Source organism: Hypomesus transpacificus, chromosome 23, assembly GCF_021917145.1.
Source record: "Hypomesus transpacificus isolate Combined female chromosome 23, fHypTra1, whole genome shotgun sequence".
NCBI classification, from domain to species: Eukaryota; Metazoa; Chordata; class Actinopteri; order Osmeriformes; family Osmeridae; genus Hypomesus; species Hypomesus transpacificus.
Window position 1 is genome coordinate 6,248,613 of NC_061082.1, and position 24,584 is coordinate 6,273,196.

The 24,584-nt window shown below is 49.7% G+C and overlaps 1 protein-coding gene across 1 annotated transcript in view; it reads right to left on the reverse strand.

The window, feature by feature from the left end:
- Nucleotides 1-729: 729 nt before the first annotated feature.
- The window catches only part of klf7b (Kruppel-like factor 7b), a 42,527-nt gene continuing 18,672 nt past the window's right edge, over nt 730-24,584 (reverse strand). The window contains exons 2-4 of the mRNA XM_047046128.1: nt 10,812-11,469; nt 7,383-7,506; nt 730-3,060 (exon numbers count right to left, since the gene is read on the reverse strand). Of these exons, the coding sequence (XP_046902084.1) occupies nt 3,009-3,060; nt 7,383-7,506; nt 10,812-11,469 (834 nt within the window). The 3' untranslated portion in view covers nt 730-3,008. The remainder of the gene's footprint in view (nt 3,061-7,382; nt 7,507-10,811; nt 11,470-24,584) is intronic.

Here is a 24,584-nt window from a genome sequence, read left to right on the forward strand (position 1 = left end):
ATCAACCCACATACAGTACAATCCCTGTTACCCACTCTCTGTACACATACACACAACCAGCAGTTTAGCAGTGGTCATCATCATCATTACTGTATGTCAATCCTCCAGCCAGCATCTAGCTGAGCTGTGCTGTGCTCTCACATGGGCACGCTCACAGACATACCATCACAAAGCTCTCCGAAAAGTGCCACAATCCACACATGATTGTACGTACTTATATAAGAGAGGGGCCATTCAAAAATCCCCTGCATTTCTCTGTTAATTTGGCATGACCTCGCATCAACCAACTTGGAGAAAAATAAACATTGTGGTAGCTTTGAAAAACAAGAAACAGAGAAGTCCAACAGAATCGGGAAAGCAGAACATCAGTCATCTTAATCTCTTGTTGTTTTACATTGTCTTTTTGTAGAGATATGGAGTGTGGATGTGTGCGTGAGTGTGTGATTGTGTGTGTTTATGTGTGTTTGTGTAGAGAAGGAGCTGCCGCCAGTACGCCTCATAGGGAGGCGATCCCCCCAGATAGGTCTGAGTGCCAAAACCTGTCCCTGGCTGGAGGGCAGGTCTGCGCTGGAGGTTTTTGGTATCGATTGTTCTGAGCTGCACCGTGGCCCCTGAGGGCTGCTCTGGGATCCGCTAGTAGAGTCTGGCATGGCTGATGCATGGTACTGCAGTCATTAATGGAATCTACACCCCCTCCTCCATAACCCCCCCCCCCCCACCCTACCCCACTCTTATACAGCAGCCAGCATAGGATGCCAGTAAGGGGCCCTTGGAGTGTATATGCAGTAGGTGAAAGGAGTCTGGCATAGAGGGGATAATGCCCTGATTGCAAGGCCATGTAGGAATTCACATACCTGGGGCAGAAGCAAAATCTGGTCCCAAGCTTTTAGAAGCTGATTGTTAACATACAGAGGCCTAGGCCCAACTATGGCGATTGTTTGAACATGAGAATGAGCTTGTTTCTCACTTCAAAGCCACAACCCTCCAGCAGATCTTTTTGTACAAAACAACAGTTGCTAAAATCCTACTGTGAGAGAATTTGGAGCAGAACAAATAATTCCAGGAAGCTGTGTGTGTGTGTGTGTTATCTGAGTGTGTGAGAGTGACAAAAAGGCTGCCATGCAGTGTTTTGTTTTTCAACTGTATATTAACAATATAATTATTTTTGTATGTTTTACAGGTCTTATCTTGAAAGAGGAGCAATGAGTAAATAAAAAAACTGTTGTGTATGTGTGTGTGTGTTAGTTTGTGTGCACCGGCTCTATGTATGTCATAGAGAAACAGAATTATTTTTGTGAATTTTCTTTTTGTATTTTTATGACGTTTTTTTTTCCTTTGTATTCTTTTTTTCTGATTTTTTTAACTGTATGAAAAAAAGTCGAGATAACATTGAAAAAGTCAGTGCAGACAATGAATAAGAAACAGGCAGGTTCCTCTAGGCTGATGTAGCAGACATGACATGTTCTTTCTGTCTCTGACTGGGGTTGGCTGTCTTTAGTCCCAGACTCATGTCCAGCCAACCAGTTCCCCAGTCCCCACAGCAGGAGATGTGGCTGTAAGCATGCCCCTCCCCTGCACAGGTTCCATGGTGGAAAGTTCCAGAACCAGCACAAAGCTGCAGAATATGTTCCAGTTCTCCTGGCCTCCTTGGCTGAGTAGCGATGCCACGATGGGGTCAAGCCAAGGTCTTGTTTTCAGGCTGAGAGCATGGGAGGAAATCTGAATGAAAACCAGACGGCCTCCTCTTTCAATTTAGTCCAACAATATAAATCCTGCGCTTTTCAGAGTTTGTGTGACTTCTCCTCGTTCCTCTGTCTCCTTTGCCGTCAGTGTGAGATAGCTGCTACTAAGTCCAGTCTGTGCTGCTCTACAGGAGAGAAAGTCTGTTCTGTGGTCTCCCGTTTCCAGATCAACACATTCTGCCTCATGAAGTAGTCCAAATGTTTTTTTTGTAGTTTTTTTGTTTTTGTTTTTTTGTTTCTATCATCATTCAGTGAATTTTAAGACATTTCAGCCAAAGAGAAAAAAACAAACCATCATTTTTGATAATTATAACAATAAATGTCTTAAAAAAAAACACAAAGGCAAGAAAGTGTCGCTGCGCATTTGTTAGTTTGCCTGTGAGGTGGCAGGCGTGAAGGTGAGACAGAAGAGCGCCCCCCAGAGGAGAGCCTGGAAAGACAGGGGTCACAGCACCCAAGTCACATGACCCCAGGCTCACTCCAGGAGTCACATGACCCCAGGCTCACTCCAGGAATCACATGACCCAGGCTCACTCCAAGTGGGGGCTCTGCTGTTGGCCTCGATAGTTCCATCTTCATCCTTAACATAATCATCACCACCCCCAACTTCGCCATCATCGTCCTCTCGTGCGGTTTTGGCTTGGTTGTTGACTTCACACAGAGTAGTTTGCTGAGATTCCTGTATAGCTGCAGTATTGTGTTTTTTTTTTACATGTTGCAAAAAACAAACGGTAAAATTGAGAAGAAAACGGTTGAATGGACTGAAAAGAAGAAAATTTGTTTTAAAACCCACTCGCTGTTTCTGCTAGTCACTCATGATTGTTATGTGAGAGTTGAGCACAGTCATTATAGGGCCTTATGATCTTTTCTCCACTCCTATTGAATGTACAGTAAAGAAACAGGTGAAAATGAGTCCTTTCGGACCAGAGTTTCGGTTTGGCAGTGTCTGAGTCCATAGCCCAAGGTAGGGCTTACCAAGCGAAAGAGTGTTGTGTAGACTGTAGAAAGTTGTGGAATATGGAAGTGTGAATCTAAAGAAAACAACAACTAGCCCCTCTCCTCTTCTCCTCACCGACCATCCGTTGTTGCCAGTTGTTCCAGGGTGTGATCCCCCACAATGCTTTGCTCCCCTGGTGTCAGGTCTTGGCAAGGGTGGTCTCTGGACGGGCTGAGGCGGAGCTGGTGTGTGGTTCGACATGTCCTGCCTCACTTCTCTCCTATCTCTCCTTCTCTTCTTCTCTCCCTCTCTCTCTCCTGACTCTCCCCTTAGATGTGTCTCTTCATGTGCAGGGCCAAGTGGTCTGACCTGGAGAAACACCTGGATAGAGAGAGAAAGAGAAAGAGAGAGAGAAAACGGGAGGGAAAAAAGAGAGAGTTATTTACATGGTAAGCCTGGGCAAATTGCTCCTTTGCCTCATTCCAACACCTTGGAATGTCTCTCTGTCGCATGTGTCTGGAGATGCTGGTGCCACTTATGAGTCCCTGGCGATAAATGATTTTAATGTGGATAGTAATTTTGTGTTTATTAGAATAGATTATATCCCAACACAAACGTTTTTGGTTCTGTCCCTAATTTGCAATATTTCTGCAACTGCTTTAACTTGGGATGCCATGGGACGTTTTCTGCCTTCTTGGCCAGGCTTTTTGGACTAAATAAAATGTAAACAAGGGAGAGAGATATAATTATATTCAAGGACATTGCATAGGACCCAGTGTATAAAATAATCTCTGTGGAAAATAGTTTGGTGGCATGATATTTGATACTTTAGAGAGCTGCTGAATACTAAATAACTTAACACTACAAATGCAAACGAAACGGAGTGATATTCATTAAATAACCAGCGATAAGAGACAGCAGATTACCAGTTTCTGGCAGTGTGAGATTACAGATGGAGAGGTACACACATGAGCTGTGGCATAACAACAACAAAAAACTCGACAGCATTTGCTCCTTTAAAGAAATGAATAATGAATAAGATTTCACTTCTTTTTCTCACGTTAATGCCCTAACGTTCCAGAATGAGGACACGTCATTTCAGCAGGAACCGTTCTGCTTCCTCCTTTATTAAGAGAAGCGGCTGTAATTCTTCCCAACGCCGCCACGAATCAGCGTCTGAATACCGGAGTTTAGATTCATACGCCGCTGGAGGTGGAACGCTATCGCGGAAACGCAAGTCGTCATTAGTAATGCAACATTTGAGTGGTGACTTTGCGTTGGTAGTGGCCGCAGGGCCTTCTGGGCGCTCAAATCGATTTAGCTCACTGGTTACCACCGCTGGTGAGAACGATAAATAAAAGCAGTGGGTGAGAATGTATGCGACAGAAAAGCCACTTGTACATTACTTTTATTGTGGCTTTGTAAGGATTATTGTACTACCTTCAGCCATGCCATAACAAAGTATCACAATGATATGAATAAAAGAGTGGAAAATAAAATGTGGGAGAGTAAAAAAATAATTAAAATGTTACTTTGCCAAAGGCAGTATCCATTATTAATTAGTCCAGAAACAAAGCAGAAACCCTGATGAGCCCCTTAGAAAGGATGGCTTCTCAGCCAATTAGAAGCAGAGATTTGAACAGGTAAGGAACTATGGGAGTCAGTTACAGAGATAAATAGCTAGCCTCTCCCTGCCCCCCCCCCCCCCCCCTCTCCTCCCTTATTTCTTCTTTCAAGCGTGGGAACTGACCAGCTCGAAATGGCAGCATGTTGCATGCAGGTTGCTATTTCGGGTATCTGATAAATGACTTTTTCCATGTCTCTTTTTCTATCTTTCCTTTTCTTCTCCTATGTCTTTTATTGTTTTATTCGGTCTTGCCCCTTTTTCTCTGTTGTGCTCCCCCTTTCCTCTGCCCCCCTTCCCCCTCACCGCTGCTATCCCCTTGTTCCTGAGGAGCTTGTGCTGTACCTGTCTGTCTTGTATGGTGTAGTATGGGGTGTAAGTGAGGGTGGGGGTAGGGGTTAGGGAGAGAGAGAGGAGCTGGTGGGGGCTGAGGGGGGCGGGGGGGTCACTGGACAGATGGCCCTGCGAGTCACTGTCAGGGGGCCGCCACACCAGCTGGCATGCCCCTGCCCCCTTCCACTCCTACACCCCTCCATCCATCCCTCCTTCCCTCCATCTCCCTCCTGCCCCGTGCCTTGCCCGGCAGGGGGTCCCAGCTTGATTAGGCAGGATTAATGATGGACTTGTGTGTATGTTTGCATGTGTGTGTGTGTCTAAAGAGAGAAAGTGGCAACACACTGTATTTACTGTTCAACTTTCCACGGCTGTCACTCCATTTTGCCGGCCATTCTGATGGTAATGTATGTGTGTGTGTGTGTATGTGTGTGTGTGTGTACACATGCGTGTGTGTGTATACAGTATGCGTACACCTCCTGGTCAATGCGGCGAGTTGTTCCCCAAGGTGACTGAACAGGCTGCAGCACAGAGGGGAAATCAGTCAGTCTGCTGAGTGGCACATCTCTCACTCCAGCCTTCAAAGGGTGGGTGAGAGTTTGCAGACGTGTGTGTGTGTGTTGGTTAAAAAAGGAGCTGAGTTAACCTCTGTTCCAGCCTCTTGTTTATACAAGCTGCAGACATCTGACTGAGCGGGGACAGATGCTTAATGCACTGTGATCCATATTTATCTCTTAACTGTATAATTAGCATCCATCCAGGAGTGGCCGCAATCTGTTTCTCTGGAGAACGTAAACAAGGTAGCCATTTTGGATGAGGCTTTATATTATTCACCCACCTTGTAATAGGACAGCTAATTCGCCTTCCCCCATTCAAACACTGGGGCTCTATTGAGACAATGGCTTTGATTTCAAACGCCTCCCATCCCATTCACACTTCATTTTGGCTTGCAATCATACAAATTCACAGTGTGTGTGTGTGTGTGTGTGTGTGCCGTAATTGTCCAAACACATAATCAGCAGAGGAGTTATGGTATTGATTGGGCTCCACTCTGGGTGTTCTTTATCATCTCCTCCTACTGCAGCGCTGTCTTTTTCCCATCCTTTTATTTACAGCTTTTCTACCCCCTGCTAGAATGTGTGTGTGTGTGTGTGTGAGTGTTGGTAGCTGTATGTTTGATACTGTATCTGTGATTGGTCGTGTTCCTGATGTATATCTACGGGAATGTGTTTTCTTGTGTCTATTTATGTGTATGTCTTTAATTGTGGCCGAGTGTTTCTCTGTCCGTGTGTGCCTGTGCCAGAACATGCACTACAACACCCAGTGCTCTAGTGGGATTAGAAGACTCCAGCAGTGTTCTGGAGGGCTTTAAGTTTAAATCCAAACTAGAAGGAACCGAAAGGGTCCAATTAAGGTTCCCTCGGGGGCGGGATGAAGGAGACACTTTCAAACACACACACACACACATCCAAGACTCCAGGCACTGGTAAAGTGGACCTGGCATCTGGGCTTAGTCAATTAACCAAAACAGTATGCCAGCCCCTAACGGACCCTTTGTTCGCCAATATCCAGAATACATTTGGTAATGAGTGCTGGAACAAGGATTAGATTATGCACTCCCCCTGGTCTTTGTCTGGGTGAGAGGGCCAGCTCGGCTCTCTGCTCCACTGATACAGTAGCTAAGGCTGGACCTGGTCAAGCTGTGGATATGCAGGGTCCGTGTCATTGGAGTGGATAAAGGAGGGTGTTTCAAAGCTGTCCCCTTCTGGAGAGAGAAACAAGCGCTTGGTAATTAGGGTTCCACCCAGAGTGTGCTCAGTGTGTGTGTCTTGATGCCGGCGTGTAATTGAGTGCGGCGCCATGTGTGTGTGAGGTTGATGACAGTTTCCTGCTATTGTCACATGACAGCCTATCAGTCAATTCCTCTCTCTAATGCAAATTTAAGTCCACCGTACGCACAGACACACACACACACATCCACACTGCTATTAGATTCAGACAAAGGGCTGCTCTTTGAATCTTTGAGTCTCCAGGGGACAGAGGTCTGATGAGTGTCACACTTTGCTCCATAATGGATGAGAGTGTGTGTGTGCGTGTGGGTGTGTGTGTGCCAGAGCAACTTTAATGATACATCCCCAACCTTACGTGTGTATGGTAGCCTTCTCTCTCTCTCTCTCTCTCTCTCTCTCTCTCTCTCTCTCTCTCTCTCTCTCTCTCTCTCTCTCTCTCTCTCTCTCTCTCTCTCTCTCTCTCTCTCTCTCTCTAAAGCTCCCAATGCTTTCGTTACGTAACTTGATCATTTTTAAGCACACACACCATTTTCTACTTTCTGTTTTCTACTTTCAGTGTGTGTCAGCACCCAGGTTTGGACAAGCTGCGAGTGTGAGGTTGGTCTATTCACGGAGTCTGGGTAATGGCAATCACGGGACCAGCCGTGTAGTGAAGAGATTGAGGAGGAGGGAGGAGGTATGGAAGAACGAAAAGGAGGGAGAAGGGAGAAGGGAGAGAGGGATGACAAGGATGGAGGAGCTTAGGAAAGGGTGACAAGGACGAAGGAGGGAGAAACACATGATGATGGAAAGGGGAACAGGGACGGGCTTGGTTCATATTAATAAATATAACCTCATCCAAACCTCATCTGCTAAGTGTGTAACGATAAGGAATGTGTGTGTGTGTGTGTTCTTACTGTATATGTTTTTGTGTGTGTTCGCGTCAATGTGTTGTGGTATGTCAGCATGGGTCTTACCTGTCGCAGTGGTTACACTTGAAGGGCTTTGCCCCGGTGTGTTTGCGGTAGTGCCTTGTCAGTTCGTCACTCCGGGCGAAACGCCACTCACAACCCTCCCAGGAACACTTGTAGGGCTTCTCACCTAGAGAGAGAGAGAGAGCAAGGGAGAGAGAGAGAGGTCTGTCAGAAACATTGTCATCATGAAACCTTTGTGAGTGGAGCTGCATGGCGTGAGAGAGGTCCCTCTGTGTAATAGTCCTGTTAATAAACCCAGACAGAGATTGGTTAATATGACAGATTCATTTACCTGTGTTTGCTGGCTAACACACCTATAAGGCTAGGTAGATACGACAGAGTTTTCAATAAACCAATCAGGAAAATGAGCCTGCCCGGGAGCTCTAAATGAAGTCTTTCAGACAAGGCACGTTAATTCATAATCCCCCCGAATCACGCAGAAAATGAAACTTCCCCTCCCTTCCTCTCCCACCACCTCCCCTCCCCTCCATGCCCCTGAGGATGGATCTGTAATTCAAATGAAGCGCTCCCCTGTTAAGCAGATGGGAGAAGAGATTTCTATTGTTCACAGGCTGTAGTTTTATCTCCTTGATAAAAGCCCTTCCGGCGGGAAGGGGGGGTGTCGTGAGGGGGGAGGGCCGGGGGGGGGGGGGTCCCGGGCCTGAAGATCCCCTCAAGGGGAAGCAGACTGTCTTCAAATGGGACGGGCACAGATCGGGGAAGGGGGGGATTGCAGGAGGGTTCGGGGATGTTATGACGGCGACAGTTGATACAGATCCTGGGGTGGTAACGATAATTGGGGTCTTAATGGCGCCTAATGGGGAGTAATACTGCGCTTCCAGTGGGCCAGCTGCCACCGTCTCCCCTGATCACCGTGTCCACCAATCTTCCTAACTAGACTAAAGTGCCATTAAAGTGAAATCTAAGCGGCTCAATCGGAAGCGGCGATAACGTTCCAAATCGCAGGCGACCGTACGCCACGTGACACACTCGCTGTCGTGTCGCTCGAGAGACAGATGAAGGAGCGTCGAGGAGGGGCGGCGTGGGCCTCTCAGGCGTAGACGGGGGGATTCTGGCTTATGTAACGCGAGGACGGCCTATGATCTGCTGAGCATTTGATGATGCAATAGGAAGTAAAGGATGACACGGCAGAACGTTCTAACACGGAGGGGAAAAGGGATCAGAAGAAAAAGGGAGAGAAGAGAATGTGGAGAAGGTGAGGCTGAAAGCTATCATTGAACTTTTCCTTTCTCCTCCTTCCATCTCTCTTCCTGTCTTTTCTTACATTTGCAGGATGACAATTGACCTCAGCGTTACCTCAGTTCATGACCTGATTCCAGTGATACAGGAAATCTTGTCCATCACCAATACAGGACATACTGTCCATTGTAGATACAGGATATACTGCCCACCACAGATACAGGACATACTGTATACTGTTTCAGGATACTGTCCCTCTACCCTCAGTGATAGGCTTCTGAAGAGGTCTGTCTTATTCTGTATCGCCCCCTCGCACACCTTCACTGAGAGGAGAGAACAGGAGATACAAGGAGAGGAGAGGGATGAAGAGGAGAGGAGAGAAGCAGGTGCCAGACAGAGAAACATTTCGCACCTCCTCTTTCCCTATCTGTAATTGGCCATCCCTCTTTTCCTCTGCTCTCTACATGCATCTGCCATACACAACCACCCACCACCATACACACACACACACACACACACACACACACACACACACACACACACACACACACACACACACACGCACACAAACAAACAAACAAACACCCTTTAATTTTTTGACAGAAGGAGGGGGAGGCAGGGGCCGGCTTGGAACCACCAATGCCACGGCAACCAAAACGCCAGCCAATTATAACTCGACGAGGATGCATGATGGAGTAGCCTAGCAACCGGGTAAAAAAGATTGAGAGAGAATAGGGGCGGAGAGAGAGAGAGGTGTAGCCAGCTGAATCTAGCAGCCGTGGACACCCTGTGCCACCAGCCAATTATTGCTAGCGCTGGATGAGTGTGATTCAGTTGCCTGGCAACCCAAAACCGAGGCAGCACGGTTTAGGGTGGAAGGAGGATTTAGGGATGGGGGGTAGATTTGGGGGTTGATGGGTAGTTGGACAGTCTGAGTGCTCCAAGAACCCCCCCCCCCCCCCCAAAATAAATAAATAAATAAAATCTGCCATTTTCTGCCTCTCTTCTGTTTTTGCAATGGTCTCCTAGCAACCGGTCCTCTTCAACCAACCCTCCCCCCCTCCCAATCCCCCCTCCAGCCCTCACCCACCTCACCATACTCCCAGCAGCATCACAGGTGCCGCGACTGCAGTTAATTACATCTCCTCAGTCAGCTGGAGACGGGGCAGAGTTATTATGATCTCTGAGCTCGCTGCAGGCACAGCTTCTGCTGGGAGACCGTCACAATCAAAGCAGCCCACAGCCAATCCTCGGCAAGCTGCCCCATCTCAGTTGCAGAGAGGAACATTGACTGGCTGACCTGACACTAAGCTTCTGCATTTGAATAGTTAAGAGACATGAATATTGAATTGTACCCTAAAGCCACGATGAAGGAAATATCTCAACAATTCTTATTGACTTTCTTTGTGAATAGGAAAACACACATAGACATAAACATCCACGAGGACCACCAAAAAGCGAATGGAGGTTTTCTATCAGCTGTGATACTGTTATTGACGAGACTAATGGAGCACTCCATCTCCACACAGGCCTCTCCTCTCTCCTTTCTACCTCCCTCTAGCCCTCCACTAATCTTAATCTCTTTCTGTGTCAGTGATTTATGGACATAATAACCAAAAAAGAGGATTAAGCTAATTACATCACTGTACTGCTCGTGTAATGAACATATCGTTTGGGCAAACACACACACACATACACACACACACACACACACATACACACACTCACACACACTCAGCCGCAGTGTCTTCAGGGTGTTGTTTTCCCTGCTCTCTCCTCCTGTTTTGGTGGGCGGAGTGGGTGGGGGGGGGACTGAGCGCCTTGCATCAGCTTGCTGGTGATTAGCATCGCTAGCCCACTTCAGAGCTGATGAAACCTGCCGAGTCAACAGTGGGCCTTGGGATCCACATTAGCCATGCTAATACCCAACGACATGTTACCTTGGGTTGCTGCTCTGGATTAGCTAGGCTAACACTTAGGCTAAAGCTACACTGCGTTTCCCAAGGCTGCATTAGCCTAGTCAGGGATGCATTTCACTTTCATGTTAGACAGAATTTGGAACACTGAGAAATACTGTAGTGTTGTGTCTGTGATTGACCTGGGTAGTGTAGTCTGTAGTGTTACTGGGGTGTGTTTGGTGTTGTGTAGTCTGTAGTGTTGCTGGTGGGTGTTTGGAGTTGTGTAGTCTGTAGTATTGCTGGTGTGTGTTTGGTGTTGGGTAGTCAGTCTCACCCGTGTGGGTCCTCTGATGTGCCTTCAAGTGGGAGCTCTTGGTGTAAACCTTCCTGCAGCCGTTGAACTGGCAGCGGTGCACCCTCTTCTTGTTTTCTGGGACGTCCCCCCCCAGCCCCAGAGAGCCTCCCCCTCCCTGCTCGCTGTCGCTCAGCGCCCCGCCACGGCCGGGCGGGGACGGCAGAGAGCGCGTGGCCACCAGCTTGGCGGCCCCCAGTCCCACCTTCTTGGGAACTAGTTTGAGTGTGAGCGTGCCGTCGGCCGTGGCGGTCAGCGTCTGCATGGGCTTGACCAGGTGGCGGCCCAGCTCCGGCGAGGAGGGCGGCGTGAGGGAAGTGACGGCGGCGCTCAGCTGGGCGGCGTTGACTCCGCTGGTGGCCGTGGCGTCTTTCGCCTGGGTCCCCGCCTCCGGGGTCTTGCTGGTGTTGGGGTGGGAGGCCTGGAGGACTCTGGGCACCTTGGGGAGGGAGACGAGGAGGGGCGGGGGGCTGGGCTGGTCGGACAGGCCGGGCAGGAGAGGGTCCATCAGGTCTTCGTCGCTGTCGCCAGCCGTGCCGTGCATGAAGGCCGGGGTGAGGAGGCAGTCAAGCTCCTCGTCGAACAACTCGGACAGACGTTTGGGTTCTGTCTGCAGGTACCGTTCCAGCTCTAGACACGTCTGGAAGAGACAGACACAAACACGGGTCAGGATAACCACAGCAGACACACGGAACACAACTCTGACCAGTCACTCACAGTGACTATGGCCGCACGTGTCTCTTCGATTCACATGAATAAGTATGACATGACAGGGACAACTCCCAAACATGCATCTGCAGCCCCAGCTTGATGCATACTATTAAGCGGAGCTATGGGTAGACCATGCATTTGCACACGAATTGGATTCCACATGACTTGATACTATGTATTCTGTTTCTCGGTCGCTGTTGACCATGTCACCTGCCCCAGCAAGTCCTCAGAGAGGAGAGATTACTCTGTGATTGATTGAGTGTGCCTGCCGAGCTCTCTGGAGAAGTGAACTGTGCCGGCCTGCCTGTTTCCCTGTGCTTCGCTTCACACACCCAGAGAAATCAACCAGCCGTGGAATTTTCATTACGGGGGAGAGCAAGAGATAGAGGCAGAAAGAGGGTAAGAGAGAGAGAGAGGTAGATAGGTAGGCAGTGAGTATGAGGAAGAAGAGAAGAATGAGATGGTGAGAGAAAAAGACACACATTACGGAGAAAGAAAGAGAGAGGCTGGAGGGGTGTGTAGGAAACAATCAGCTGAAGGTTATTCTATTTCCACCGCTCCCTCTCACCTCTCACTTGAACTAGCACGCCAGGAGTGAAACCAAGAAAAATAGAATGTTTATGAACACTCTTGTCCGCCGATATGCGACCAGCCTACGCGGCCTTTATGTGGGTTTCTTTCTGCAGGGCGGGTCATTACACTGACAAAATGCCCTGCCATGAGAAAAAGAGAGAGCAAATGAGAGAGAGAGAGAGCGAGGGAGGAAGAGAAAGAGAGAGAGAGATCACAGCCTGGAGCAGTGCATGGCTCACTAAGCGTCCACTCAGCACTTTCTTTGGAAACGGTCCTACAATATTGTCCTGCAGTCACAGTGGCTAGTTGGGATATTAGACGGTTCCGTTTGGCATGTCAGAGCTAAAGCACTGTAGCAGGGGTGGGAGAGGGGCCCGGGCAGGGCAGCAGATCATCACAGCAAATTACAGCTGCCATAACTCTGTTAGCCTAACTTCAGCACTGTGACACCACCCATCCATGGCCTGAGCTGTGCTGTACTCACTCTGTGGCCTGGCCGGCTAACTGGCCCTTATGACAATGCCTGAGTCCCACACATATGGTGTGGCGTCTTCTGCATGGCGATAAGCTTGGCCTCCCTCCCTCCCTCCCTCCCTCCCTCCCTCCCTCCCTACCTCCCTCCCTCCATCCCTCCCTCTCTCGCTCGATCTTTTGTAGGAGAATGTCTTCTTTTTCCTGGGGAGGTTCATTTGCATATGAGTATAAATCAAAGTGTTTTTCTTCTGGGTTGACGGTTACAAACCAAACTGAGCTGATAAGCAGTGTGTGTAGAGACTGTACACAGGAGTGTGTAGATACCCAGTGTGTGAGGATGATTCTTGCCTTAAGGCAAGGATTCTGGCCCCTCTTGTGTCCAGCTCATTGCTGTGATTTGCAAACACTTGTATCCTTTTCAGTAATCGCTGTAAGTCATATAATATGCAGCCAGGCATACAAAAGACAGACCATTGTACCCACGCCCTTTCTCATTTGGATCAATCATCACTAATGCACTTTGAAACCAAATAACCATTGTGATCTAAAGAAGCTTTTTAAAGGTCTAGCTAAACCCAGTCCAGGGCAGTGTTTTGGAGTGAGAGAGTGAGCAGTACTCTCATGAGCCGTGGAGGGGGCTGTGCCATTACAGGCGCATTGATTGGCACAAAACTGTACTCCCGAAATCTGGAAAGTAACATTATTATATCAATACTATAATAATGAGCCAGCGTTGTAGGAGAAAGTGAAGAGGAACATGCATATCTGCAAAACAATACACTGGATAGAACATTTCATCAGTGACCTTTACCATCTTCTCATATGTGTATCAGGTAACAAAGACACACAAGGCCTGCAGTGATCCATTGTGTCTGTATATGTGTGTGTATGTGTGTGTATGTGTGTGTAAATGTGTGTGTATGTGTGTGTACATGTGTGTGTGTGTGTGTGTGTGTACAGTGTGGCAGCCTGCTGGCTCACGACTCTGGCTCTAAGCATGAGGGGACTCACCTCCTGCCTGCTCTGTCCCATACCATACGGAGAAAGGTCACACACACACACACACACTGCCTATGATGCTTAGAGGACACCACACAGAACTCACAAACCGGAGCGAACAGGAAAAATGACTGCCATCGTGTCTACAGTCAATGACCTTCTGTTTGGGTTTACGGCACAAATGTGACTTGTTAAACACAGGATCTCCCGCACACTAATCCAAAGCTGCACTGTTAGACAATATATCAGAGAATATCAGGGATCATATGTGCTGTATTACTGCTTTCAAACTAAACTAGGAAGGTTAAGACTGGCATCAGTTGTGTTCCCAGATTAGGTTGTCATGTCAGCTCCACTAGCCTACATTTAAATAAAAAAGATACCATTTGTGCATTTCCCCCATGACGCCCTCCTCTTTTTCCTTAACCCCCTCCTCCCCTCCCTCCTCCCCTCCCTCCTCCCCTACCTCCTCCATGGTGCCTGGCATACAGCTTGGCGTGGAGTGTGTTCGGTGGCTGCTGAGCAGCCATCAATAATGGATGTGGATCCGAGGGGGTTCGTAGCCCCGGCGCTAAGAGTCCCTGTCAGACAAAGGAGCAGCGAGGACGTAGCATCGCAAACTGTTATTAGTGCATCCAGCTGGAGTCCAACGGCACACAAAGGGGAAATTATCGCCAGTATCGGAGTCGGTTAGTATCCTCTCTCCCCGCCTTGGCTCCAAGCTCAGGATAATAAAGTCAGCACATTATCTAAACTAATGCTTTCATATTATCTCCTCCCCACATCTAGTAGGAGCGTGTGTGTTTTCTCTATGCCCCCCCCCTACCATTTTTTTTTGGGGGGGGGGGTTCAGATTAATATTTTTTTCGCGTACAAATAGGTTTTAATTAAAGCTCTTTGGCTTTCATCACATGCCGTTTGAAGCTCTACCTCTTGATGCTAAACTGATCTCTCCGACGCTCTTTCCTCTCCCTACACAGCATGCACTGATGAGTAATTAGCCACTCAAACGACCCAGCAAAGAGAGACTCTTTATTCAGCTAATTTGTGCGTGTGTGTGTGTTTGCGTCTGTGTGTGCATAACAGAGAAGTGTATAATGACTGGTGGCCTATGAGCCAGAGCCCTTCATTTCAATGCAGAACACCTCCTCATCCTCCTTGGGACTTCAGGGGCTCTAGTGGCTAGTCTTACCGAGGGGCCATTTTGGAATCTGTGCCCCCAGTCTGTGGAGTCCATCCAGCCTTTCTTCTCTACTGTAGAGACCCCCCCCCCCCCCAGAGCCAGTCTTCACCAGTGTATTGTGAGCCAGAGAGGAGTCCGGGTGAATTGTGCCCCCCCCCCACCCCCCACACTCCCCCTCCTCCCTCTGGTGCCTGTAACAACAGGCCTGGGTGCTGTAACTCTGCCATGAATATTATCCTCCCATGCTGCCAGGAGCTGTGTCGCCCACGTCCAAGATCATAACCATTACCCTGTAAAATTTGGATGCCGGCGAACTTGATTCATCTCCGAGATGATTTCCCTGTTTGCTCAGCCCCGCGGACACAGTCCTTCCTGGTAGTGGTGGGGGACTGAAGGGAGAGAGCCTATCGAAGCCTCCGGAACCTGGTGCACCATTAGCTCAGTAATGACGGCACAATTACCGGGGTGGGGGCCGTTGTGGAGAATTGACAAGCCTGAGTAGCATCAACAGCAGGAGTTCACATTTCTCTACTGCCTTCCATCCCTTCCTTTATCTCTCTCTCTCTCTCTCTCTCTCTCTCTCTCTCTCTCTCTCTCTATCTCTCTCTCTCTCTCTCTCTCTCTCCCTCCCTCCCTCCCTCCCTCCCTCCCTCCCTCCCTCCCTCCCTCCCTCCCTCCCTCCCTCCCTCCCTCCCTCCCTCCCTCCCTCTCGCTCCCTTCCATATTCCTGGGAGAGAGGGAGCAAAAAAAAGAGTGAACCGGAGAGAGCGAGTGAGCGGGAAATAGAGAGAGAGTCTCGTATCCATCTCTCAGTCAGAGGTGGATCCTATCTGTCCCAATGACATTTTAACCACCATCCCAGCAGGCTAGCATCGCAGTCGTCTGCAGCCGACACCGGCTCCAATAGGATTTTACGGATTGGCTCTTTCCAGCTTGCAATCTCCTCCATTCTTCCTCTCCCTATCCCTCTCTCTGGCTGGGGATCATGCCTAGGGGGGCGTCGCTGTCACTTCCTCCCAGGTCTGAGGGCCAGCTTTGGGGGCCTGGCCTGCCCTAGCTTGCTGGGTGATGTCACGTGGGGGTCAGGGGGGAACAGTGGTGGGGGAGGTACCGTCACATGAGAGGGCTACAGGGGAGTGTGTGTTTGTAGGGGGGAGGGCAGGGTCCCCAATCACAAAGGCCAAAGAAGAGCTGACAGCCGAAGCACAAGCATAGAGTCACACGGCGACACAGCACCTTATGCACGCTGCGCGCATCGAACATGGAACACACACACACACATGTACACGCACGTACACGCACACACACACAGCATCCACCCATCCCCCCCTTATCTAAGCCGCAGGGTTCCTGACATTTAGAGGATACAGTTACTGAGGGAGGCAGTAAATACGAGCCTTTAGTGCGGGAGCGCGCAGCCATGTGTGTGTGGGTGCTTTTCCTGCCTTAATTGAAAAGCCGTCGTAAAAAGCAGTGAACTGCAGACTATCAGAGACTGATTTCTGACAACAAACAGACCCAACAAAAGGAGGGAGATCAGCTCAATACTAGAGGTTAATGGCTGTTGCGCCGACTACCCTTGTGAGAAGTCAACATACGTCCGCTCTGTATAGGGCTGCTCGACTCTCTTTGATCTGAAAGCAACATTCATCCACTTCCCCTGTCTCCTCACTGTCTCTCCTTCTCTCTCTCTCTCTCTCTCTCTCTCTCTCTCTCTCTCTCTCTCTCTCTCTCTCTCTCTCTCTCTCTCTCTGAGACAAGACCAAGGTCTGCCAATTGAATGTCTTGTTCTTTCAGAACTTTAATCTCCCCCTACGAGTAAAAAGAAGAGCTGTCTGTTCAGAGCAGTGAGAACAAGAGAGGCAACATCACATCTGAGCGTCCAGTCATCCTCTGACCGTGTCACTGTCTCCTGGCTGTCCCATTCTACCTCCACACGCTGTTTCTGGGGCCATACAGAAGTAACCTTCGCACATTACTCATGTACATATATCGTAAATAGCGAATATATAACATTCTTAATAAATACTAGCCCGTCATAAGAAGGCTCAGGCTGTTATTGCCTTGTTTTTGTCCCGGAGAACATCCCCTCCTCTTCCACCATTTGTCCCCACCCCCACAACTCCACCCCCCAGTCTCACCCAATGAAATTTTAATCAACAGTCTATGATGGAGGGCCACCACTCAGACACTCCCGCTGTGTAATTGCTCTCCCTCCCTCCCTCCCTCCTTCCTTCTCTCATCCCTCCATCCCCCCATCTCTGCACCTGTGTCAAACCCCTCCCGTCTCCTCCCTGTGCTAGCGGTTGTCCCTCCCTCCCCCCCTCCCTCCCTCCCTCCCTCCCTCCCTCCCTCCCTCCCTCCCTCCCTCCCTCCCTCCCTCCCTCCCTCCCTCCCTGCCTCCCTCCCTCCCTCCCTCCCTCCCTCCCTCCCTCCCTCCCTCCCTCCCTCCCTCCCTCCCTCCCTCCCTCCCTCATACTCCCTGCCTCTTCCTCTCCCCTCTCTCACCCCCTCTGCCACCCTCTCCTTAGCCCGCCCTCTCACAAAGCACACGTCCCTGACACATTCTCTCACAGCAAAGCAATTAGCACCCCAGTACACCCCACCAACCCGCCCAACCCCCTGACACCCCCCCCCCCCCCCTCCCTTTCCCCCCGCTCTAGTGCACCCCTGGCCCTGGCTAATAAACACAAGGTCATAAAATAAATGAATAGCGTAGACACACATGCAGAAGAGAAATGCAAACATCTGTTAGCAGAGACAAGGCAGATATGCCCTTTCAATTTGGGGGATAATTTAATCCTGTTTCTCTTGGCCTCTGGCCACTGGCACGCGCATAGGCAAGCCACCGATGACAAGGGCTTGGAACGGGGGTCTCTCCTTCCCTCGCTCTCCCTCCCTCGCTCCCGCCGGGTTATTTGTCTACTCAGGCAGCTCGTCCTCCAACATGCGGCATTTGTCGACGTTGTAAAAATGATGTGCTTGCTGTCCACAATCCATTTCTATGGGGATGGCTGCTGCACGCAGCAAGATTCCCTAACCTCTGACAGACACTGCAGACTGTGAGAGCGGGACCACTACCAAGTCCTAATGAAGAGTGTGCTACCCACTGTCTGTCTAGCAACAGTAATGGAAGGACATTAAAATGAAAAATATTAGAATGAAGGTAAATCACGCTGTTGTTTCATATGAGCAGTGCTGAACGGTTCATCGCACAACAACGGGGTATTCTTGACTGTTCCGATCAGAGTGCAGTGCCTGTTTCATCTCCAGATTCACTCCATCGTTGGAAAGCCACTAAAGTTCTGAGTATGCGTACTGTTTAATAATGAACACTTGACTTTTTGAATATCATTGACTTGCCATACGTACAATATTCCTAATGGGAGAATATATATAAGTTGAACCATCTCTTAGAGAGGCCATTGGGGCAAAGAGCACTAGCACTTACATGAAGGGTTTTATTGAAAGGCATAGTACATCCAGATTAAGAGGAAGATGGAGAGAATTGGGAATCAGGCACACTCCGTTCGCCTCAGTTAGAATGTGAAAACCAGCACACTGACTCACATCAGGATGCTTTCTGTCTGGGGTTCTGTCTGGGTTTTTCTTTGTCAGGCAGTCACACCACCATGGTCGCCCCTATCAGACAAACAGGAGGAAAAACTGAGGGAGATGCATGTCCCGCTAACCAATAAGAAAGCCAGAGGGAGAGATATTGTTCTTGTTACCGGGGGAGAAAACAGCTACGACTGTAAAAACCTGGATTTACTGCCTCATTTGGCCTTGCCTAAAAATATCCCACCTGACGCAAGCTCAGGTGTAAGGGGGATAGAGTACAGAGGCCGTCGGTGGAACTGTGTGAGCGTGCTCGGAATCCGCATGCCTGTGATGTGCAATGTGTGTCCTCTTAGCGTGTCGTTTGGATTCACCGTGGGGCAGTGCATTGTGTGTGTGTGCGTGCGTATGTCATTTAGTATGATGGGGTCTTAAAGGTACACTATTGCCTGTGTGTACGTGCGTTTTACTTTGTGTGTGTGTGTGAGGTGGTGGTGGGGGGGGTGTATTAGGTGTGTGTTACTGCCTGTGTTTGTGTTCCATGCCCTGCAGCCAGAAGAGAAGTCAAATGGCCCTGCCCCCCTGAGAGGCTTGCAGGGGCCACAGGAGAAATAAGGAAGAGCGATAGCTCACAGAGGACATGGCCCTATTAGCCAGCTAGCTACAGTGCTCCATGAATTATGGGGGAGCACGCTGGCAAACAAGCCCTGCAGGCCCTCCTCACTGCAGGCTCGGAGCCTCAGAGGGCTCAGTATTGCCAGGTTTGGACAGGGGGGCCTGGATCCATACATCACTATTAGATTCCCAGCCCACACAGCACAGCCCAACAGCTCCGTCCCTCTGGAGTCTATCCGGCTAGCTGGCCTAGGCTCACCGTGTGTGTGAGTGTCTGGGGGGGGGGAGCCCGGGTCTGGTTTTGCTCCATACGGCGTTAGCCTTCCAGGCTAAAGTCTGAGAGGTTCCAAGTCATCCGTTCTCAAGATCGCTCGGTCTCCGTAACCTCTCTGTTACTGGTCTGGTGTGCACGGCTAGTGTTTCAGAGGCTGGGTGTCAGACTGTGTCAGAGGTTTGGAGCGATTTGGGTAATCACAGTGCTGGAGGCACGTCAAGAATGCCTGTGACTGCGCAGAGACACCAGTCTAGTCTGCTATGATGGTGTGGGGAGAGAATGTACCGTTCTGCAATCATCTGTCTCATTGTACTGCTCCTGATGTTTATCTGTCAGTCATCCAAGGAACATGTGATGTATTAGAGCTTGCACGTAACTTCAGTCTTCTTCAAACACACACACACACACACACACACAGTCAAGCCTGGCCCCCATTTGTTTCATTTGTTTCCATTTGTCTCAGCTGGTGCGACACAACAGACACCTATATGATCACACACACACAAACACACACGCGTACATGCTCGCTCCGTTCCTTATTTAGTCCCTCTCACACATAAATTGGCTATGCAAGTACCCAATAAACACAGCCCTAATGTAATCTTGCTAAGTAGTCCTATAAAAGCTAGTTAGGCTCAGCTCTGTATTGGAGATAAGGGAGGACTCTACATATTCACTAGCGTGTTTCAATATTGACTCAGTTTCATTTCTCCCTGCGCTGTCGATCACCATCGCGAGGGGAACACCGTCCTGTGTCAGTCCCCCAGCCTGTTTCTCATCCGCTTCTTTCCCTCTCCTCCCTGTTCTGTCCATCCCTGTTCACATGTATCACATGCACACGACCACCAGGCCTGCTCTCCTCCTCCGAGCCAGCGTGCTCTGTCTCTCCTCTCCTCTTCCTGGCTTCTCTCCGGTGTGTGTGTGTGTGTGGGCAGGCAGGCTGCAGAGCTATTCCTCGGGGAGGGAGGATGAAACAGACGGACGCTCACACAGATGAGGGAAACAGACACGCACAGGCGTTACCATGGCAGCTTGCTAGGAGACCGCCAAATGGGATGTGTTTTTTTTTTTTTAAAGAGAAACAACTGACACGTTGGTAGCTTTGTGTCTCTCTGTGTGAAAGAGGATTTTCTGTCAGACGGAGACATAGCACTTTCCAGTCTCTTGAAACAGGCCTCGTTAGGAGGAAACTGGTGGTTCTGCTTCGGAGTCAAAATGGCTGCCTTTGGCTAAGAAGTAAAACAGGTGTGGAAGTTTGCATGGGGGGGGAAATGGTTACATAATTTCTTCTTGAATGCCTAAACTGTAGGAGGTGAAACTGTAGGAGGTAAGCTTTGCTGTGTATGACATGATACCTGGTGACATCTCTCTGGCAGAGCATCGGGGCTACATTCAGGTTCACAAACTATCTGAGACAGCTTTATTATGACATCTGCACTTATGAGGCCGAAGGGAGTGTGTGTGTGTGTGTGTGTGTGTGAGTCGGCAGGAAAACCATCATCCTCAACCGTAATGTTGATGTCAAAGCAGTGGCAGCTGACTGCAGCAAATAAAACCAGCAACAAACAAACAAAAAATACTGGAGAATATGATGGGTGAGGGTGAGGCTGTAAAAAGCACTGTAAAAGTCCTTCTTCATTCCCTGACTTTAACAGGAGAAGGGTACAAGGCAGCTGTAAGGAGGCACAGTCCTAGTCCGTGCCATTGTGCAGACGTTAATTACTAACAGATAATCATCTCCATAATTCCGCCCCATGGAGGGGAAGATTATTACACTTTATGCATTGTGAACACATGCTTCGAGCCGTCGCACTACCCCAAGAGCTGGAGAAGAACAAGACAGACTCACTCAGGGCTTGATAACTAACTGAACTAGTACAGTATCTCCATCCTAACGCCAGCTGTGAAACCTGTCCACGCACGCTCACTCCCGGCACGAACATGCCAAACTCTAGCACGGTGGCTCATGTGTCCACATTCCCCTGCTGAACGCAGGCCTAGTGACACCCCTCTGGTCAGACACTGAAGGAGAGCATTATGCAACAAAATGGAGATGAGGCAGTGGCATTCCTTCGTGTTAGGAAAGAGCGATGGCAGGCAGGGATGCAGGCAGACCAGCATGCAGGCTTGCAGACAGGCAGACAGGCAGACAGGCAGACAGGCAGACAGGCAGACAGGCAGACAGGCAGACAGGCAGACAAGCAGGCGTGCTTGTCGGTTTGTAGGCATGCAGGCAGATAGGCAGGCAGACTTGCAGACAGGCAGACAGGCCCAGTCTTGCGGCGTCTCTGAAGCTGCCTTCTCAGCTTAGGCTCTGTGCTACAAAAGTTCCTATCCTGGAGAGTACCAATCAGTAAACTCCACCCTCCCTCCTCCTCCTCAGAGGTCTCACGCCAGTGGAGCAGCGACACGCTCTGCTTTCATCACATCGGCAGGCTCACGGCACACAGAGGGGCCGTCCACTCCAGCAAATTCAAGGTATATTTGGCCAAACCCCAACATAGCTAATAGCCGCAGTAGCTAATTAGCCATGTCCACCAGAGCTTTGCGTTAGCTCGGCTGTTCATGCATCATAGAGCCAGAGGATATCAGCCGGGGTTATTAGCTATGCTATACATCTATGTCTCCGATATTAATGGTCTGGATGAACATGTGAGGGCCCAGCCTTCTATCTATCAACCCCCCCTCACCTCCCCCCACTCACACACACACACACACACTCCTGAGGCTGCAGTGTGATCCCCAAGTCACACAGAGTGCAACGATGGGTGGGGGTGTGTGTGGGAGGGAGGGAGGGGGTCGCCCGGCACAGCACTAATGAAAAGCCCAGAGGCTCTCATTGTGTCATAATTAGGTGGGGCCAGCACAGCACTTCAAAGGGTTGGCCGAGGCATTGGCTGGACAACCATGACTGACTCCAGGGTTACCTGGCAGGCAGGCTAACAGACACCCAGTGGGAGAGGTGAGTCAGAGTGAGCAGGGTTTTTCAGGTACCTTATTTGGTTTCAGGAACAAGTACGAGCCATAATACTTTGGCCAACTGACCGTCCACATACCTATTTAGTGAGCAACTGTTCATTGAATAAAACAGAGCGGGGTTATTTGAATGCTAACTGCCTGTTTGTGTCAGCTACAGATAACTGTGTAAGACTGCCGTGTCATAGATGATGCTAATCTGTGAAACACTGTGTGTGTATATGTGTGTGTGTGTGTGTGCGTATATATGTGTGTCAGTGGGTGGGTGGGAGTCTGAATGGTGACACTGAAGGACAGTGTGTGTGACCCCCTCCATCTGCGCAGCGACACACAGAGTGACTTCTACCTCTGACAGTGTGCAGCTGCAGCTCATGAATACACTCATTTAAGAAAGGGGGGGGGGGTGTGTATGGGTGTGCATCAGTGTGTGTGTCAGTCAGCCTTTGGGTGTGTTGATGTGGGCAGAGTGACAGCTATTTCTATATACACCCAAACAGTAATTTCTCCAGGTGGTGGTGGTGGAGTGGTGGTGGTGGTGGTGGGGGCATCATGCCAGGGGTCAGGGGTCAGGGCAGAGAGGAGGGGACAGGGTCACATTGGGTCACAGAGGGCCTGCGTTAACCCCACTCAGACGTTTGATCAGCAGGAACACGTCACACACACAATACCCTCTTGATCCTATCCCACCACTATCTGCACACACTGCTGCAGTGTCACATACACACACACACACACACACTTGACTTTGGCAGGTCACATTCATACCAGACAGAGGGGTACATGAGAGTAGTGGGTGAAAGAGAAGGGTTAGCATTACTCCAAAATAAACCATTGACTGCAAAACCTTTGTGCCGACTCAGTTTCCCCATAGAGGGGATGGATTGATATGGTCAACATGGCATTCAGCGGCTCGACAAAACAACAGCGCTTGAATCACTCTTTTCCTCAACCGTCTGACGCCGCTGATGGTAAATCTCTTTTTGTCTGTAATAATGTTTAGGAGGTGCATCCGCTTGGCGGGCAGATAAGGGCACCAGAGAGCTCTCCACATAATGGAGCAGGGAGGAAAGCAGCCACCTTTCATTGACTAAACAGCAAAAACACTCAGAACCCACCAAAGCTTTCTATATCCACAGGCTCTCCGAACACTGTCTGAACACTGGGCTTTATGAGAACTGCCCTCTCTCTCTCTCTCTCTCTCTCTCTCTCTCCTCTCTCTCTCTCTCTCTCTCTCTCTCTTCCTTTTCCCTCTCTCTGTCCTTTTCTCCCTCTCTCTGTCTCTCTCTCTCTCTCTCTCTCCAATGTCAATTGGTCTCTCTCCGTCTCTCGCCCTTTCCCTCTCTCACGGTGCACTGAGAGAGTCCACTGATTGAGCTGACTGGAAGACTGGAGTACAGAAGAACTGTGGCAGCAGGGAAATACATGTGGGCAGGTTGTGGAAGGGGGAGAATGGAAACTCTGGAAATGGAAATTCTCAAAACAAAGGATCATCTAGAAGGGCAGAGCAAGAATGTGAGACAGAGAGAGTGCGTGTGAGAGAGACAGAGAGAGAGCGAGAGAGATAGAGTAAGAGAGAGAGACAGAGAGAGCGAAAGAGAGCGCTAGAGAGAGAGAGGATTGCATCCTTGTCTTACTTTAATGGGATTTAGGGTTTGGAGCGTCTGTTTATCTGTGTACGGGCTGTGAGCTAACGGCCAACAGCCTCTGTCCCACCGCCAGCTCCCACTATGGGAGGGGCTAATCTGATGCCAGCTAGGGGGGATAATCTCATCACGATACAGAGATTATCATTAAAGCGTCCAGGCGGGATTACCCCCCATCACAAGCCGATTGAAAGGGGACACTTTTAAACAGGGTTAACAGCTTGTTATAAGACTGCTGCAGAGAGGGTGGCGGTGGAGGGGGTAGGTGCGGGATTGGGTTGGGGGGGGGGGGGGGGCTGGTACGGCTATGTAGCTAGAGACAGGGATGGGGTGCAGTGGGGAGCCCTATTGTGCCACGTGCCAAGCTAATCTTCATTACTCAACGCAATGAGAGGATGGGAGAATGGGAGCGAGGCGGGAGATACAACACACTGGGACAAAGAGGAACAGGAGGGGGGAGTGGACTTGGAACAAAAGAAGAGAGAGAGAGAGAGACAGAGAGAGAGGAGAGAGAGAGAGGAGAGAGAGAGAGAGAGAGAGAGAGAGAGAGAGAGAGAGAGAGAGAGAGAGAGAGAGCATGGCTGGGGTAGAGACGAAGGGAGAGCTACGGAGAGATAACATAGCAAGGCAGACATAGCAAAAGAGTGTTAGGGATATGAGAGTGAGGTGAACTGGAGAGAGAGAGAACAAGAGAGAGAGAGAGGAGAGGAGCGGGAGAAAGGAGAGAGAACAGAGAAAGACAGCGAGCA